Here is a 19578-nt window from a genome sequence, read left to right as displayed (position 1 = left end):
GGTGTTCGACCCTGTAGCGTTTAATCTCATAGCGTTCGGCCCAAGTACTAGATCCCAGCGTTCGACCTAATGGTGTGATCAGTGAAATAGCGTTCGACCTGTTAGTAAGTAGCGTTCGGCCTGATAGTATAGGGTTTGATATCGTCCGTCCAAATAGCGTTCGGCCTATTGATTGGTTATTAGCGTTCGTCCGATGTTTGGCAATTAGCGTTCGTCCATTTGGCAATTAGCGTTCGTCCGTGGTGTTCACTTAATAGCGTTCGTCCTGGGTGGTGAATAGTGCTCGTCCAAATAGTATTTTACAAATAAGTTGGATTCCAAGTTCCTTTGCTCTTGGGTTGAATTATGTGTACCAATGGTTGGAATATTGTCTGTGACGTGATTTATTTGAAAATATGTGAATGTATGAAATATGTTGGATTTGTTGTGATAATATGGTGGTATCTGAATATTCATAATTGTGGTTAAGTTTCAAAGTAACAATATGATTCATGGACGTAATTCCATGATCTTCAAGGAGAGGATACATGGTGGTGTTTTGGGGGGTTGTATAGAATGATTACATGGTAGCTCAGTTTTGGGGGTCATCCTGAAGCTCCAATGGTCTTTCTTCTCATATAGAGAGGATTGAACCATGTGGTGAGGAGTAGCAGGAGGTCCTAGTCTTGGGTGCTTCCACATGACCCAAGGTGAGTGATAACGGATTAACCTCGTGATTGTGGCCGGGCGGGAGTGCCCAAAGTTTCACCAGGCGGTAGTGCCAGAGCGGTAGTGCTCAAGTTCCATAAAACCACTACGAGTGCAAGACCCGCCATAGCTCGGTAATCATTCTAGTCCGGACGAGTCGATCTATAAAGCAACGAGTCAGGGTATCAAGTAACAAGTCTTGTGATGTCAGTTTAACATGTTTGGATGAATGTTTACATGTCATGGGAGTGTGTGAAATATAAATGATTGCATGAATTAACTGTGCTGTATGTATAACATGCTTTTATATCTAGCTCACCCTTGCATTGTTTTGTGTTGTGTGCTGTTTGGGTATGTTTCTTTGGCGATGATCATCCACTTGGATGGGAGCAGATGGTGGAGAGGAAACTTTGGGAGCAGCTCTTGAAGGAGACGGCAGTGCTGCAGCGTAGAGTTACTAGTTTTTATTTCGTGAACTCGATTAATTACATTTGGTGTAATTTAAGTTTTAAATTTTCCGTAATTTCCATGGGAGATTCCAATAATCGTATTGTCAATTCCGCATTATTTATTAAGGATGACTGTAATCCTTAATTACTCTTGACTGCTTTCCTGTATTATGCATGATGACGTCCTTATTATATATGCATGATGTATATATTTGGGACGTTACATTTATGGTATCAGAGCAGTTTCTGTCCTTAGAGGATCCTGTAGGGTATGTGTGTGCCGTGCTTGTGCTTTGTACTCTTAGCCTTGTGGGATGGTTGTTCTTGTTTCATTGGGTTGGACTAATGGTATTTTCTCTGTACGAGCAGAAAATGGAATCTAGATCACCTTCTCCTCCTCCTTATCAACCGGAGCCCTATGAGAACACCACAAGACTTGAGGCTGTACTTGAGGCTATGCAACTTCAGAATGCTGCATTGGTGGGACAAAACACCATCGCTCTTCAGAACCTAGAAGCTGCAAGAGTATCAGCTGAGGACACTCAGAAGTTCCTCATGGAAATGATGGCTAATGGAAGACCTTCTCCGGGTGCTTCTTCCTCTGTTACAGTTCCAGTTCAGGAGTGGAGTTTGGAGAGTTTTCTCCAACATCATCCCGCCAAGTTTAGTGGCAAGTGCAATTCTGATGAGGCCGATCATTGGTTCCAGGATATGGAACGAATCTACGAAGCCAAAGGGTGTCCGGATGAGAAAAAGCTGGCCTACACCCAGTACTTGCTGACAGGAGAAGCTGGACATTGGTGGAACAGTGTGAAGGCTATATTGGAGAGGAATGAGACTCCTATCACTTGGGAGTTGTTCAGAACTAAATTCTACACTGAATATTTCCCAGATAGTGTCAGGTATGCTAAAGAGGTAGAGTTTCTCGAGTTGACTCAGGGCAACAGATTAGTGTCGGAGTATGCAAATCGTTTTAAACACCTGCTTCGCTTCACCACCATGTCAATAGATGAAGAATGGCAGTGTCGCAAGTTTGAGAATGGCTTGAGGAAGGATATAAAGTTACTGGTGAAGGGATTGCGCATCAGAGAATTCTCCGCCTTGGTAGAGATGGCCCGTGATATGGAAAAGACTAAGGGAGAACCAGAGGGACCTCAGAGACAACAAAGCCAACCACTTAGGATTGGTGGACCTGTGATATCCCGGGGAGGCTCCAGTTCTAGAAAGACCCCTTTCTCTAGACCCTCTTACTTCGGGTCCAGGGGTTCTTCCTCTCAGTCATCGGGGCAATCCAGTTCTGCCGGTTCCGTTAGATGCTTCAGGTGTGGTGGACCACACTTCCAGAGTTCTTGCCCCCAGTTAGAAGGGTATAGGAGGTGTAATATCTGCAGACAAGAGGGACACTATGCCAGAGACTGTCCTACTACTAGGAGGTCAGGACCACAGCCACGCCAGGCTGGCAGACCTATTCAGAGGGGTGGACACAGACCCCAGGCAGCCGGGAGAGTTTATGCATTGACTGGGGCTGAGGCAACCAGTGCAGGTAATTTAATTGTCAGTAGTTGCTTGTTATTTGGAGCTTCGTGTGTAACGTTGTTTGATTCGGGGGCGACACATTCTTTTGTGTCTAAGGCTTGTGTGGAGAGGCTTGGTTTAGTTGTTAGAGAGCTTCCGTGTGATCTGGTGGTGTCTACACCAGCAGCTGGGTTAGTTAGAACATCTGATGTGTGCTCCAGATGTCCTATTGAGGTGGAGGGACGCAGGTTCAGAGTGAACCTTATTTGCTTACCTCTGCAGGGGCTAGAGGTAATTCTGGGAATGGATTGGTTAGCAGCCAATCATATTCTTTTAGATTGCAGTGGTAAGAAGTTGATATTTCCCAAAGAAGATAAAGACTTGTCATTATCGCTTGGTGTATTGAGGCAGGATATTTTCGAGGGTGCCAGCTGCTTCCTAATCATGTTTCATATGGACGAGACTTCTAATTTAAACTCTCTATCGCTTGGGAACCAGAGTGTAGACCTTCTGGTTGTGAATGAATTCATGGATGTTTTCCCTGAAGAAGTTCCTAGTTTACCTCCTCAGCGAGAAGTGGAGTTCTCTATTGATCTGGTCTCGGGAGCAGGACCAGTATCCATAGCCCCTTATCGGATGGCTCCAGCTGAGTTGGCTGAGTTGAAGAAGCAGATTGAAGACCTATTGGAGAAACAGTTTATCCGACCTAGTGCCTCACCTTGGGGAGCACCAGTGTTACTAGTAAAGAAGAAAGACGGTAGTTCGAGATTGTGCGTTGATTATCGACAACTGAATAAGTTGACGATCAAGAATAAGTATCCGTTGCCGAGAATAGATGATTTGATGGATCAACTACACGGAGCTACAGTATTCTCTAAGATTGATCTGAGGTCGGGTTATCATCAGATTCTAGTAAAAGCGGATGATGTGCAGAAAACGGCATTCAGGTCCAGATATGGCCACTATGAGTATGTGGTTATGCCTTTTGGCGTGACTAATGCTCCAGCTATTTTCATGGACTATATGAATCGAATTTTCAGACCCTTCTTGGACAAGTTCGTGGTGGTATTTATAGATGATATACTTGTCTATTCTAAGACTCGAGAAGAACATGAAGATCATCTTAGGGCAGTGCTTGAAGTGCTGAGAGAAAGAAGATTGTATGCCAAGCTGTCCAAGTGTGAGTTTTGGATGGAAGAGGTTCCTTTTCTTGGATATGTGATTTCAGCTGGAGGAATTGCTGTTGATCCCGCTAAGGTGCAAGCAGTACTTCAGTGGGAGAGACCTAAGACTGTTACAGAAATCAGGAGCTTTGTGGGTCTAGCGGGCTATTATCGCCGTTTTATTGAGAATTTCTCCCGGATTGTGGCGCCGCTGACACAACTGACTAGGAAGGATCAACCTTTTGTTTGGACAGACTGTTGTGAGACTAGCTTCCAAGAGCTAAAGAAAAGGTTGACTAGTGCACCAGTTTTGGTTATCCCTGACACGGGTAAACCTTTTGAGGTTTTTTGTGATGCCTCTCATCAGGGATTAGGGTGTGTACTGATGCAGGAAAAGAAGGTAGTGGCATATGCATCAAGACAACTCAAGGTTCATGAGAAGAATTATCCCACTCATGACTTGGAGTTGGCAGCTGTGGTATTTGCTTTGAAGATTTGGAGACACTACCTGTATGGCGCAATATTTCAGGTGTTCAGCGATCATAAGAGCCTGAAATACCTCTTTGATCAGAAGGAGCTTAATATGAGGCAGAGACGATGGATGGAGTTTCTTAAAGATTTTGACTTTGATCTCCTTTATCACCCTGGGAAGGCTAATGTGGTGGCAGATGCATTGAGCAGGAAGTCAGTGCATATTTCAGCCTTAATGGTCAGAGAGTTAGAGTTGGTAGAAAGCTTCAGAGATTTGAGGTTGCAGGTAGATTTTGAAGCTGACAGCATCAGATGCAGTAATTTGGTGGTGTCCAATGACTTGTTGAAGCATATTAAGGAAGAGCAGTCGAAGGATGTTGAGCTCCAAACGTCATCCAGTTTGATTGGAACTGATCAAGGAAAAGATTTTGCGTTGGGGACCGACGGTATTTTGAGATTCAAAGGCAGGGTCTGTATCCCTAGCAGCTCAGGATTAAGGAAGTTAATCATGGAAGAAGGTCATAAAAGTCGTTTTAGCATGCATCCTGGCATGACTAAAATGTATCAAGACCTCAAGGAGTCCTTCTGGTGGTCAGGTATGAAGAGAGACATGGCACATTTTGTGGCTTCTTGCTTGACTTGTCAAAAGGCAAAAGTGGAACATCAAAGACCTGGAGGTTTGTTGCAACCGTTGGAGATTCCAGAGTGGAAATGGGATAGCATCGCGATGGACTTCGTTACCCATTTGCCACGCACCATTCGGAAACATGATGCAATATGGGTAATAGTGGACCGATTAACCAAGAGTGCTCACTTCTTGGCAATTGATTTGCGAGCGCTGCCACAAGGGACAGCAAACGTTGCTTCCCCTTAAAAACAAAAGAAAGAAAAACAAGAAAGGAAAGAGAAGAAGAAGGGGAGAGAAGGGGAGGCAACTGGGAGAATAAAGAGTAGGGTCGGGATTCAGTTTTGGGAAGGGGATTCCTTGCTGCAAAACTGAGAGAAAGGTGAGGTGAGCTGCTGTTGAAGCTGCAAGGAGACTTTGGTGGTGCATTTGGAAGAGTTGAAGAGTTGCTGGAAGTTCTGGAAGAGAAGAAGAGGAGAAATTTTGGGAGTTGGAAGTGATTCAAGGAGATCTTCAAGAGGTAAGGGGAGCTAGATCTTTTGTTTAATTGTTGTAATAGATTGTATTTGATGCAAATATGAGGATTTAGAGATGAAATTGGAGTTACTGGGTTTCTGGAAAACCAGATGTGATTCTGCAGAATTCTGCAGAAACACGTTCGTCCAAAAATGGGGTTCGACCATTTAGGGGTCGGCCAAATTATGAACGTTCGGTATTTTTCTGAACGTTCGCACCAAATTCAGAACGTTCGGTTTTTGTTCTGAACGTTCGTCCTCGTAGCTCGGTTTGCGCGTTCGTCCGAGTGTTCAGCGTTCGTCTTCGGCCTGTTGTTGAACGTTCGTCCAAAGAAGTGTTCGGCTTAAGCGTTCGTCCAAAGTGTTCCGTTTGAGCGTTCGGTTTGTAGGAGTTAGTTAGCGTTCGTCCTTGTTGAGTTTTAATGATATTAGGGTTCGGTCTTAGTAGATTTTGTTTCTGTATGTGTAAATAGTCAGCGTTCGGTCTTGTTCTGTTGAGCATTCGGTTGTAGTTTAAATTCTCATTTTGAGCGTTCGGTCTTGGTTTCAATCTGATTGTGAGCGTTCGGTCTTAATTCGATTTCCAATCTTAAACGTTCGTCCATATGGTGTTCGACCCTGTAGCGTTTAATCTCATAGCGTTCGGCCCAAGTACTAGATCTCAGCGTTCGGTCTAAGTTCTCTATTTCAGTGTTCGATCTTAAGTAGTATTCTTAAGATTTAATCTTGAACGTTCGGTTTTGATGTATTAGTGTGCGTTCGGTTTTAAATTCAGAATCCTTAATTTAGATCTGGAACGTTCGGTTGTAAATTGATATTCGTAAGGTTGGATCATGAACGTTCGGTCTTAGTGTACTAGAAATTGTAGCGTTCGTTCTTTTAGGATTCGGATTTAGCGTTCGTCCAATATGGTGTTCGATAAAATAGCGTTCGGCCTAAGTACTCGATCCCAGCGTTCGGCCTAAGTATCAATCTTAGCGTTCGTTCTTAAAGTGCTTTCGGTGAAATAGCGTTCGTCCTAAGTATCAATCTTAGCGTTCGTTCTTAAAGTGCTTTCGGTGAAATAGCGTTCGTCCTAAGTATCAATCTTAGCGTTCGTTCTTAAAGTGCTTTCGGTGAAATAGCGTTCGTCCTAAGTATCAATCCCAGCGTTCGACCTAATGGTGTGATCAGTGAAATAGCGTTCGGCCTGTTAGTAAATAGCGTTCGGCCTGATAGTATAGGGTTTGATATCGTCCGTCCAAATAGCGTTCGGCCTATTGATTGGTTATTAGCGTTCGTCCGATGTTTGGCAATTAGCGTTCGTCCATTTGGCAATTAGCGTTCGTCCGTGGTGTTCACTTAATAGCGTTCGTCCTGGGTGGTGAATAGTGCTCGTCCAAATAGTATTTTACAAATAAGTTGGATTCCAAGTTCCTTTGCTCTTGGGTTGAATTATGTGTACCAATGGTTGGAATATTGTCTGTGACGTGATTTATTTGAAAATATGTGAATGTATGAAATATGTTGGATTTGTTGTGATAATATGGTGGTATCTGAATATTCATAATTGTGGTTAAGTTTCAAAGTAACAATATGATTCATGGACGTAATTCCATGATCTTCAAGGAGAGGATACATGGTGGTGTTTTGGGGGGTTGTATAGAATGATTACATGGTAGCTCAGTTTTGGGGGTCATCCTGAAGCTCCAATGGTCTTTCTTCTCATATAGAGAGGATTGAACCATGTGGTGAGGAGTAGCAGGAGGTCCTAGTCTTGGGTGCTTCCACATGACCCAAGGTGAGTGATAACGGATTAACCTCGTGATTGTGGCCGGGCGGGAGTGCCCAAAGTTTCACCAGGCGGTAGTGCCAGAGCGGTAGTGCTCAAGTTCCATAAAACCACTGCGAGTGCAAGACCCGCCATAGCTCGGTAATCATTCTAGTCCGGACGAGTCGATCTATAAAGCAACGAGTCAGGGTATCAAGTAACAAGTCTTGTGATGTCAGTTTAACATGTTTGGATGAATGTTTACATGTCATGGGAGTGTGTGAAATATAAATGATTGCATGAATTAACTGTGCTGTATGTATAACATGCTTTTATATCTAGCTCACCCTTGCATTGTTTTGTGTTGTGTGCTGTTTGGGTATGTTTCTTTGGCGATGATCATCCACTTGGATGGGAGCAGATGGTGGAGAGGAAACTTTGGGAGCAGCTCTTGAAGGAGACGGCAGTGCTGCAGCGTAGAGTTACTAGTTTTTATTTCGTGAACTCGATTAATTACATTTGGTGTAATTTAAGTTTTAAATTTTCCGTAATTTCCATGGGAGATTCCAATAATCGTATTGTCAATTCCGCACTATTTATTAAGGATGACTGTAATCCTTAATTACTCTTGACTGCTTTCCTGTATTATGCATGATGACGTCCTTATTATATATGCATGATGTATATATTTGGGACGTTACATTTATGGTATCAGAGCAGTTTCTGTCCTTAGAGGATCCTGTAGGGTATGTGTGTGTCGTGCTTGTGCTTTGTACTCTTAGCCTTGTGGGATGGTTTCTTTACATTCTCCCCAACAACAAAAATTTTCGTCCTCGAAAATTTGGCTTATTGAAACAAGTTGAAAAATTTTCTCTTTGTTCAAACCATCTGTTAACATAATCTTACCTCTAGATTGCCACTATAACTCAAAACCACAGCTCAAATAGTCTCCTTCGCCCATTGACCCACTCTTCCCATTCCAAAGCCATTAATACTTTTCTCTTTAAAGTTGATCATGCAGCTTGCAACCGAAGGCTCACTTATCTTCCTTGCCTGATACATGTTTCTTTCACACCTAAACTCACTTCTGACTCCTGAAGATTACAAAACACTCCTAACTCATGCTCATATGACAACACCAATATTGTTTCAAAGAATTCGTCCCTCACAAACTACTAATCCACAATTTTGAAAGTTCTTCATGCATACCTATTACTGACAATGACATGCTCAGCATCATCTGCTGAGCTACTCTGCTCCTCATACTTCCTTACTCACAAATTTACTTAAAATGACACTTCCTTCATGCCAACTGTAACCAGCAAAAGATCACCCTCGAAGAATCTTTCTCAGAACTTTTATGGCCTTTCCAAAAACTCTAAGAACTCTCCCTTTGCATAATAGCCTTGTCATTCCATTTCCTCAACACTGCTTTCTACTCCACAAAATGACCATGCCTAAAATCACTCCAGATTGTCAAGACTTATACTAAACTATGCCAACATGTCCTCTATTTCTCTTTTGCGATTCCTCAACCTTGTAGTTCTCCTTATGATTATATTGAGTCCAAATATCATTGCTCTAACTCAACCTCCATCTTCCTCTTACACTACACGACTTCAACAGGAACTACCCAAAAATTCCGGACGCGGATGTTGCCTAAGACCCCACTACAAAGTGAATTCCACTTCTTCAAGTCCTAAAATCCCATACTTGTTGCAGAAAACCAATCAAAACCCTTCCCTTGAATCACACCTCAAACTTACGAAAGAACAACATCATCTCTTCTTCATTTACAATTTGCAGACATCTTGAATTCTCATAACACTTGCTTCGATCTTTCGCTCAACTACACTTGATGCACCACCTTCGTTCTCCTTCCTTGTCAAGGAACCACTCCATATAAACTTCAAACTTGAGCTCTTAGATTAACTCCACAAACGCCACATCACTCATACTTCTTCTTGTACTCATCCCGTCCAAATTAACTTAAAACCTTCTTCTTCAAAGATTGTCCTCTTCAACTCGGAGTCGTCAAAATACAAACCCTATCTTTAATCCTCTAGACCTCAAGATACTCTTAATCAATAATACCAATCCTTTGACCTGATCTGAACTTACTAACTTACTGCCTTCTGCATTCCATCATTCAATATCCACTTCTCTCTTGATCAAACTCAGCCGAACACTAAACATCACCATAAAATCATACCCAAAGAAAATTTAACTTTATCACAACATGCAACTTCATAACTCTAAACATCTCAACCAACCCAAACTTCTCTGATCATTCTCGATACTCTCTTTAGCAACTTATACTACAACCACCCTTTATCATCTGTTCTAAAACCTTTCTTCTCCTGCATCAGTACACACCCTAATCCCTGATGAGAGGCATCACAGAAAATCTCAAAAAGTTTACTCGTGCTAGGGATAACCAAAACTGGTGCACTAGTCAATATTTTCTTTAGCTCTTTGGAAGCTAGTCTCACAATGGTCTGTCCAAACAAAAGATTGATCCTTCCTAGTCAGTTGTGTCAACGGCGCCAAAATCCGTGAAAAGCTTTCAATAAAACGCCGATAGTAGCCCGCTAGACCCACAAAGCTCCTGACTTCTGTAACAGTCTTAGGTCTCTCCCACCGAAGTACTGCTTGCACCTTAGTGGGATCAACAGCAATTCCTCCAGCTGAAATCACATGCCCAAGAAAAGGAACTTCTTTCATCCAACACTCACACTTGGACAACTTGGCATACAATCTTCTTTCTCTCAGCACTTCAAGTACTGCCCTAAGGTGATCTTCATGTTCTTTTTGAGTTTTAGAATAGACAAGTATGTCATCTATAAACACCACCACAAACTTGTCCAAGAAGGGTCTAAAAATTCGATTCATATAGTCCATGAAGATGGCTGGAGCATTAGTCACACCAAAAGGCATAACTACATACTCATAGTGGCCATACCTGGACCTGAATGTCGTCTTCTGCACATCATCGGCTTTCACTAAAATTTGATGGTAACCCGACCTCAAATTAATCTTGGAGAATACCGTAGCTCCGTGCAATTGATCCATCAGATCATCGATCCTCGGCAATGGATACTGGTTCTTGATCGTCAACTTATTCAGCTGTCGATAGTTAACGCACAACCTTGAGCTACCATCCTTCTTCTTTACTAGCAACACTGGCGCACCCCACGGCGAAGCACTTGGCCGGATAAACTGTTTCTCTAACAACTCTTCAATCTGCTTCTTCAACTCAGCCAGCTCAGCTGGAGCCATCCGATAAGGAGCCATGGATACTGGTCCTGCTCCCGCGACCAGATCAATAGAGAACTCCACTTCTCGCGGAGGAGGTAAACCAGGAACTTCTTCAGGGAAAACATCCATGAAGTCATTCACAACCAGAAGGTCTACACTCTGGTTCACAAGAGCTGAAAAGTTTACATTGGAAGTCCCATCCTTATGGAACATGATTAGGAAACAACTGGCACCCTCGAAGATGTCTTGCTTCGATGCGCCGAGTGATAACGACAAGTCTTCATCTTCTTTGGAAAATATGAGCTTCTTACCACAACAATCTAAAAGAATACGATTGGCTGCTAATCAATCCATTCCCAGAATTACCTCTAGCCCCTATAGAGGTAAGCAAATAAGGTTCACTCTGAACCTGCGCCCCTCTACCTTGATAGAACATCTGGAGCACACATTAGATGTTCTAACTAACCCACCTGCTGGTGCAGACACCACCAGATCACACGGAAGCTCTCTGATAACTAAACCAAGCCTCTCCACACAAGCCTTAGACACAAAAGAATGTGTCGCTCCCGAGTCAAACAACGTGACTTCCTTTCTCACCCACACTTCCCTTTCTTCTGACTGCTGACGTCACTGATATACTAAACCCAACTCATTTCTCAAACCTTGTTATAACCATGCTTATCCAAAGCTTCTCTAAATCTAATCTCTGAACTTCTTGCGAACGTACGATATAAGATCTTCTGACTTTGTTTTCTTGAAATTTTCTTCACCCATAACATTACTTCTAAACTCCAATATCTTCACTCGTCCTCCGAAGCTTAACTTTTAGTCTTCTAACTCCTATCTTCGAGACAAGAACTCGTCTCAAAGGCTTAAACCAAATCCAATAAAGGTATACGACTCAAGTTGCCCTTGAATATGCATTCCTCTACTACTATCGAGCATAATACACTACCACAAAAGCAAGAGCAAGACAGGAATTTCTACAGGAAACAACACTAAAACTCTAACTCATTCTTACCTCAAACCTTCAGATTTAAGAAAGGAAAACCATCTATGGTAAAAGTCATGAGTGTGCACCCTCATTACTCTTATTAAGACGTTTTCTGTTCTTAAAACTTCTAGTTAGATACACACTTTACTATATAGACTTGAAAGAAATGGTAAATCATACCATCTACACTTAAGTCTTCACAGAGAAGACACGGCAAACCCACAACACAAAGGTCATCCTAAGGACGAACTGCTCTGATACCATAAATGTAACGTCCCAAATATATACATCATGCATATATAATAAGGACGTCATCATGCATAATACAGGAAAGCAGTCAAGAGTAATTAAGGATTACAGTCATCCTTAATAAATAGTGCGGAATTGACAATACGATTATTGGAATCTCCCATGGAAATTACGGAAAATTTAAAACTTAAATTACACCAAATGTAATTAATCGAGTTCACGAAATAAAAACTAGTAACTCTACGCTGCAGCACTGCCGTCTCCTTCAAGAGCTGCTCCCAAAGTTTCCTCTCCACCATCTGCTCCCATCCAAGTGGATGATCATCGCCAAAGAAACATACCCAAACAGCACACAACACAAAACAATGCAAGGGTGAGCTAGATATAAAAGCATGTTATACATACAACACAGTTAATTCATGCAATCATTCATAGATTTATATTTCACACACTCCCATGACATGTAAACATTCATCTAAACATGTTAAACTGACATCTCAAGACTTGTTACTTTATACCCGACTTGTTCCTTTATAGACCGACTCGTCCGGACTAGAATGATTACCGAGCTATGGCGGGTCTTGCACTCGTAGTGGTTTTATGGAACTTGAGCACTACCGCTCTGGCACTACCGCCTGGTGAAACTTTGGGCACTCCCGCCCGGCCACAATCACGAGGTTAATCCGTTATCACTCACCTTGGGTCATGTGGAAGCACCCAAGACTAGGACCTCCTGCTACTCCTCACCACATGGTTCAATCCTCTCTATATGAGAAGAAAGACCATTGGAGCTTCAGGATGACCCCCAAAACTGAGCTACCATGTAATCATTCTATACAACCCCCCAAAACACCACCATGTATCCTCTCCTTGAAGATCATGGAATTACGTCCATGAATCATATTGTTACTTTGAAACTTAACCACAATTATGAATATTCAGATACCACCATATTATCACAACAAATCCAACATATTTCATACATTCACATATTTTCAAATAAATCACGTCACAGACAATATTCCAACCCTTTGGTACACATAATTCAACCCAAGAGCAAAGGAACTTGGAATCCAACTTATTTGTAAAATACTATTTGGACGAGCACTATTCACCACCCAGGACGAACGCTATTAAGTGAACACCACGGACGAACGCTAATTGCCAAACATCGGACGAACGCTAATAACCAATCAATAGGTCGAACGCTATTTGGACGGACGATATCAAACCCTATACTATCAGGCCGAACGCTATTTCACTGATCACACCATTAGGTCGAACGCTGGGATTGATACTTAGGACGAACGCTATTTCACCGAAAGCACTTTAAGAACGAACGCTAAGATTGATACTTAGGACGAACGCTATTTCACCGAAAGCACTTTAAGAACGAACGCTAAGATTGATACTTAGGACGAACGCTATTTCACCGAAAGCACTTTAAGAACGAACGCTAAGATTGATACTTAGGCCGAACGCTATTTCACCGAAAGCACTTTAAGAACGAACGCTAAGATTGATACTTAGGCCGAACGCTGGGATCGAGTACTTAGGCCGAACGCTATTTTATCGAACACCATATTGGACGAACGCTAAATCCGAATCCTAAAAGAACGAACGCTACAATTTCTAGTACACTAAGACCGAACGTTCATGATCCAACCTTACGAATATCAATTTACAACCGAACGTTCCAGATCTAAATTAAGGATTCTGAATTTAAAACCGAACGCACACTAATACATCAAAACCGAACGTTCAAGATTAAATCTTAAGAATACTACTTAAGATCGAACACTGAAATAGAGAACTTAGACCGAACGCTGAGATCTAGTACTTGGGCCGAACGCTATGAGATTAAACGCTACAGGGTCGAACACTAAACCATTGAATACCCTATTGAATTAAACACTATTTGACCTAGCGCTTAAATATCAAGGCCGAACACCATATGGACGAACGTTTAAGATTGGAAATCGAATTAAGACCGAACGCTCACAATCAGATTGAAACCAAGACCGAACGCTCAAAATGAGAATTTAAACTACAACCGAATGCTCAACAGAATAAGACCGAACGCTGACTATTTACACATACAGAAACAAAATCTACTAAGACCGAACCCTAATATCATTAAAACTCAACAAGGACGAACGCTAACTAACTCCTACAAACCGAACGCTCAAACGGAACACTTTGGACGAACGCTTAAGCCGAACACTTCTTTGGACGAACGTTCAGCAACAGGCCGAAGACGAACGCTGAACACTCGGACGAACGCGCAAACCGAGCTACGAGGACGAACGTTCAGAACAAAAACCGAACGTTCTGAATTTGGTGCGAACGTTCAGAAAAATACCGAACGTTCATAATTTGGCCGACCCCTAAATGGTCGAACCCCATTTTTGGACGAACGTGTTTCTGCAGAATTCTGCAGAATCACATCTGGTTTTCCAGAAACCCAGTAACTCCAATTTCATCTCTAAATCCTCATATTTGCATCAAATACAATCTATTACAACAATTAAACAAAAGATCTAGCTCCCCTTACCTCTTGAAGATCTCCTTGAATCACTTCCAACTCCCAAAATTTCTCCTCTTCTTCTCTCCCAGAACTTCCAGCAACTCTTCAACTCTTCCAAATGCACCACCAAAGTCTCCTTGCAGCTTCAACAGCAGCTCACCTCACCTTTCTCTCAGTTTTTCAGCAAGGAATCCCCTTCCCAAAACTGAATCCCGACCCTACTCTTTATTCTCCCAGTTGCCTCCCCTTCTCTCCCCTTCTTCTTCTCTTTCCTTTCTTGTTTTTCTTTCTTTTGTTTTTAAGGGGAAGCAACGTTTGCTGTCCCTTGTGGCAGCGCTCGTTGCTTCCTCCCTTGTCTTCTATTTTTTTTTTTTTTTTTTTTTTAAACGATTCTTTACATTCTCCCCAACAACAAAAATTTTCGTCCTCGAAAATTTGGCTTATTGAAACAAGTTGAAAAATTTTCTCTTTGTTCAAACCATCTGTTAACATAATCTTACCTCTAGATTGCCACTATAACTCAAAACCACAGCTCAAATAGTCTCCTTCGCCCATTGACCCACTCTTCCCATTCCAAAGCCATTAATACTTTTCTCTTTAAAGTTGATCATGCAGCTTGCAACCGAAGGCTCACTTATCTTCCTTGCCTGATACATGTTTCTTTCACACCTAAACTCACTTCTGACTCCTGAAGATTACAAAACACTCCTAACTCATGCTCATATGACAACACCAATATTGTTTCAAAGAATTCGTCCCTCACAAACTACTAATCCACAATTTTGAAAGTTCTTCATGCATACCTATTACTGACAATGACATGCTCAGCATCATCTGCTGAGCTACTCTGCTCCTCATACTTCCTTACTCACAAATTTACTTAAAATGACACTTCCTTCATGCCAACTGTAACCAGCAAAAGATCACCCTCGAAGAATCTTTCTCAGAACTTTTATGGCCTTTCCAAAAACTCTAAGAACTCTCCCTTTGCATAATAGCCTTGTCATTCCATTTCCTCAACACTGCTTTCTACTCCACAAAATGACCATGCCTAAAATCACTCCAGATTGTCAAGACTTATACTAAACTATGCCAACATGTCCTCTATTTCTCTTTTGCGATTCCTCAACCTTGTAGTTCTCCTTATGATTATATTGAGTCCAAATATCATTGCTCTAACTCAACCTCCATCTTCCTCTTACACTACACGACTTCAACAGGAACTACCCAAAAATTCCGGACGCGGATGTTGCCTAAGACCCCACTACAAAGTGAATTCCACTTCTTCAAGTCCTAAAATCCCATACTTGTTGCAGAAAACCAATCAAAACCCTTCCCTTGAATCACACCTCAAACTTACGAAAGAACAACATCATCTCTTCTTCATTTACAATTTGCAGACATCTTGAATTCTCATAACACTTGCTTCGATCTTTCGCTCAACTACACTTGATGCACCACCTTCGTTCTCCTTCCTTGTCAAGGAACCACTCCATATAAACTTCAAACTTGAGCTCTTAGATTAACTCCACAAACGCCACATCACTCATACTTCTTCTTGTACTCATCCCGTCCAAATTAACTTAAAACCTTCTTCTTCAAAGATTGTCCTCTTCAACTCGGAGTCGTCAAAATACAAACCCTATCTTTAATCCTCTAGACCTCAAGATACTCTTAATCAATAATACCAATCCTTTGACCTGATCTGAACTTACTAACTTACTGCCTTCTGCATTCCATCATTCAATATCCACTTCTCTCTTGATCAAACTCAGCCGAACACTAAACATCACCATAAAATCATACCCAAAGAAAATTTAACTTTATCACAACATGCAACTTCATAACTCTAAACATCTCAACCAACCCAAACTTCTCTGATCATTCTCGATACTCTCTTTAGCAACTTATACTACAACCACCCTTTATCATCTGTTCTAAAACCTTTCTTCTCCTGCATCAGTACACACCCTAATCCCTGATGAGAGGCATCACAGAAAATCTCAAAAAGTTTACTCGTGCTAGGGATAACCAAAACTGGTGCACTAGTCAATATTTTCTTTAGCTCTTTGGAAGCTAGTCTCACAATGGTCTGTCCAAACAAAAGATTGATCCTTCCTAGTCAGTTGTGTCAACGGCGCCAAAATCCGTGAAAAGCTTTCAATAAAACGCCGATAGTAGCCCGCTAGACCCACAAAGCTCCTGACTTCTGTAACAGTCTTAGGTCTCTCCCACCGAAGTACTGCTTGCACCTTAGTGGGATCAACAGCAATTCCTCCAGCTGAAATCACATGCCCAAGAAAAGGAACTTCTTTCATCCAACACTCACACTTGGACAACTTGGCATACAATCTTCTTTCTCTCAGCACTTCAAGTACTGCCCTAAGGTGATCTTCATGTTCTTTTTGAGTTTTAGAATAGACAAGTATGTCATCTATAAACACCACCACAAACTTGTCCAAGAAGGGTCTAAAAATTCGATTCATATAGTCCATGAAGATGGCTGGAGCATTAGTCACACCAAAAGGCATAACTACATACTCATAGTGGCCATACCTGGACCTGAATGTCGTCTTCTGCACATCATCGGCTTTCACTAAAATTTGATGGTAACCCGACCTCAAATTAATCTTGGAGAATACCGTAGCTCCGTGCAATTGATCCATCAGATCATCGATCCTCGGCAATGGATACTGGTTCTTGATCGTCAACTTATTCAGCTGTCGATAGTTAACGCACAACCTTGAGCTACCATCCTTCTTCTTTACTAGCAACACTGGCGCACCCCACGGCGAAGCACTTGGCCGGATAAACTGTTTCTCTAACAACTCTTCAATCTGCTTCTTCAACTCAGCCAGCTCAGCTGGAGCCATCCGATAAGGAGCCATGGATACTGGTCCTGCTCCCGCGACCAGATCAATAGAGAACTCCACTTCTCGCGGAGGAGGTAAACCAGGAACTTCTTCAGGGAAAACATCCATGAAGTCATTCACAACCAGAAGGTCTACACTCTGGTTCACAAGAGCTGAAAAGTTTACATTGGAAGTCCCATCCTTATGGAACATGATTAGGAAACAACTGGCACCCTCGAAGATGTCTTGCTTCGATGCGCCGAGTGATAACGACAAGTCTTCATCTTCTTTGGAAAATATGAGCTTCTTACCACAACAATCTAAAAGAATACGATTGGCTGCTAATCAATCCATTCCCAGAATTACCTCTAGCCCCTATAGAGGTAAGCAAATAAGGTTCACTCTGAACCTGCGCCCCTCTACCTTGATAGAACATCTGGAGCACACATTAGATGTTCTAACTAACCCACCTGCTGGTGCAGACACCACCAGATCACACGGAAGCTCTCTGATAACTAAACCAAGCCTCTCCACACAAGCCTTAGACACAAAAGAATGTGTCGCTCCCGAGTCAAACAACGTGACTTCCTTTCTCACCCACACTTCCCTTTCTTCTGACTGCTGACGTCACTGATATACTAAACCCAACTCATTTCTCAAACCTTGTTATAACCATGCTTATCCAAAGCTTCTCTAAATCTAATCTCTGAACTTCTTGCGAACGTACGATATAAGATCTTCTGACTTTGTTTTCTTGAAATTTTCTTCACCCATAACATTACTTCTAAACTCCAATATCTTCACTCGTCCTCCGAAGCTTAACTTTTAGTCTTCTAACTCCTATCTTCGAGACAAGAACTCGTCTCAAAGGCTTAAACCAAATCCAATAAAGGTATACGACTCAAGTTGCCCTTGAATATGCATTCCTCTACTACTATCGAGCATAATACACTACCACAAAAGCAAGAGCAAGACAGGAATTTCTACAGGAAACAACACTAAAACTCTAACTCATTCTTACCTCAAACCTTCAGATTTAAGAAAGGAAAACCATCTATGGTAAAAGTCATGAGTGTGCACCCTCATTACTCTTATTAAGACGTTTTCTGTTCTTAAAACTTCTAGTTAGATACACACTTTACTATATAGACTTGAAAGAAATGGTAAATCATACCATCTACACTTAAGTCTTCACAGAGAAGACACGGCAAACCCACAACACAAAGGTCATCCTAAGGACGAACTGCTCTGATACCATAAATGTAACGTCCCAAATATATACATCATGCATATATAATAAGGACGTCATCATGCATAATACAGGAAAGCAGTCAAGAGTAATTAAGGATTACAGTCATCCTTAATAAATAGTGCGGAATTGACAATACGATTATTGGAATCTCCCATGGAAATTACGGAAAATTTAAAACTTAAATTACACCAAATGTAATTAATCGAGTTCACGAAATAAAAACTAGTAACTCTACGCTGCAGCACTGCCGTCTCCTTCAAGAGCTGCTCCCAAAGTTTCCTCTCCACCATCTGCTCCCATCCAAGTGGATGATCATCGCCAAAGAAACATACCCAAACAGCACACAACACAAAACAATGCAAGGGTGAGCTAGATATAAAAGCATGTTATACATACAACACAGTTAATTCATGCAATCATTCATAGATTTATATTTCACACACTCCCATGACATGTAAACATTCATCTAAACATGTTAAACTGACATCTCAAGACTTGTTACTTTATACCCGACTTGTTCCTTTATAGACCGACTCGTCCGGACTAGAATGATTACCGAGCTATGGCGGGTCTTGCACTCGTAGTGGTTTTATGGAACTTGAGCACTACCGCTCTGGCACTACCGCCTGGTGAAACTTTGGGCACTCCCGCCCGGCCACAATCACGAGGTTAATCCGTTATCACTCACCTTGGGTCATGTGGAAGCACCCAAGACTAGGACCTCCTGCTACTCCTCACCACATGGTTCAATCCTCTCTATATGAGAAGAAAGACCATTGGAGCTTCAGGATGACCCCCAAAACTGAGCTACCATGTAATCATTCTATACAACCCCCCAAAACACCACCATGTATCCTCTCCTTGAAGATCATGGAATTACGTCCATGAATCATATTGTTACTTTGAAACTTAACCACAATTATGAATATTCAGATACCACCATATTATCACAACAAATCCAACATATTTCATACATTCACATATTTTCAAATAAATCACGTCACAGACAATATTCCAACCCTTTGGTACACATAATTCAACCCAAGAGCAAAGGAACTTGGAATCCAACTTATTTGTAAAATACTATTTGGACGAGCACTATTCACCACCCAGGACGAACGCTATTAAGTGAACACCACGGACGAACGCTAATTGCCAAACATCGGACGAACGCTAATAACCAATCAATAGGCCGAACGCTATTTGGACGGACGATATCAAACCCTATACTATCAGGCCGAACGCTATTTACTAACAGGCCGAACGCTATT

The 19578-nt window shown here is 41.9% G+C and overlaps 1 protein-coding gene across 1 annotated transcript; it reads left to right on the top strand.

Annotated features, from left to right (window-relative positions):
• The first annotated feature begins 1364 nt into the window (after positions 1 to 1364).
• Positions 1365 to 5159, top strand: LOC128197864 (uncharacterized). Its single transcript, XM_052880697.1, has 2 exons — positions 1365 to 4803; positions 4882 to 5159. Exons 1-2 carry the CDS (start codon positions 1365 to 1367, stop codon positions 5157 to 5159), a joined length of 3717 nt encoding a protein of 1238 aa, XP_052736657.1.
• The last annotated feature ends 14419 nt before the right edge of the window (positions 5160 to 19578 follow it).

The sequence above is a fragment of the Vigna angularis genome, chromosome 7 (genome assembly GCF_016808095.1).
Source record: "Vigna angularis cultivar LongXiaoDou No.4 chromosome 7, ASM1680809v1, whole genome shotgun sequence".
Lineage (NCBI taxonomy): Eukaryota > Viridiplantae > Streptophyta > Magnoliopsida > Fabales > Fabaceae > Vigna > Vigna angularis.
This window is presented reverse-complemented; position numbering and strand designations above follow the sequence as displayed.

Excerpts from the sequence above, each read along its gene's own strand:
- LOC128197864 (XM_052880697.1), top strand. The coding sequence starts at position 1,365 with ATGGTATCAGAGCAGTTTCTGTCCTTAGAGGATCCTGTAGGGTATGTG. Across the intron at positions 4,804-4,881 it reads GAAGTTAATCATGGAAGAAG|GTATGAAGAGAGACATGGCA; the intron begins GTCATAAAAGTC and ends TCTGGTGGTCAG.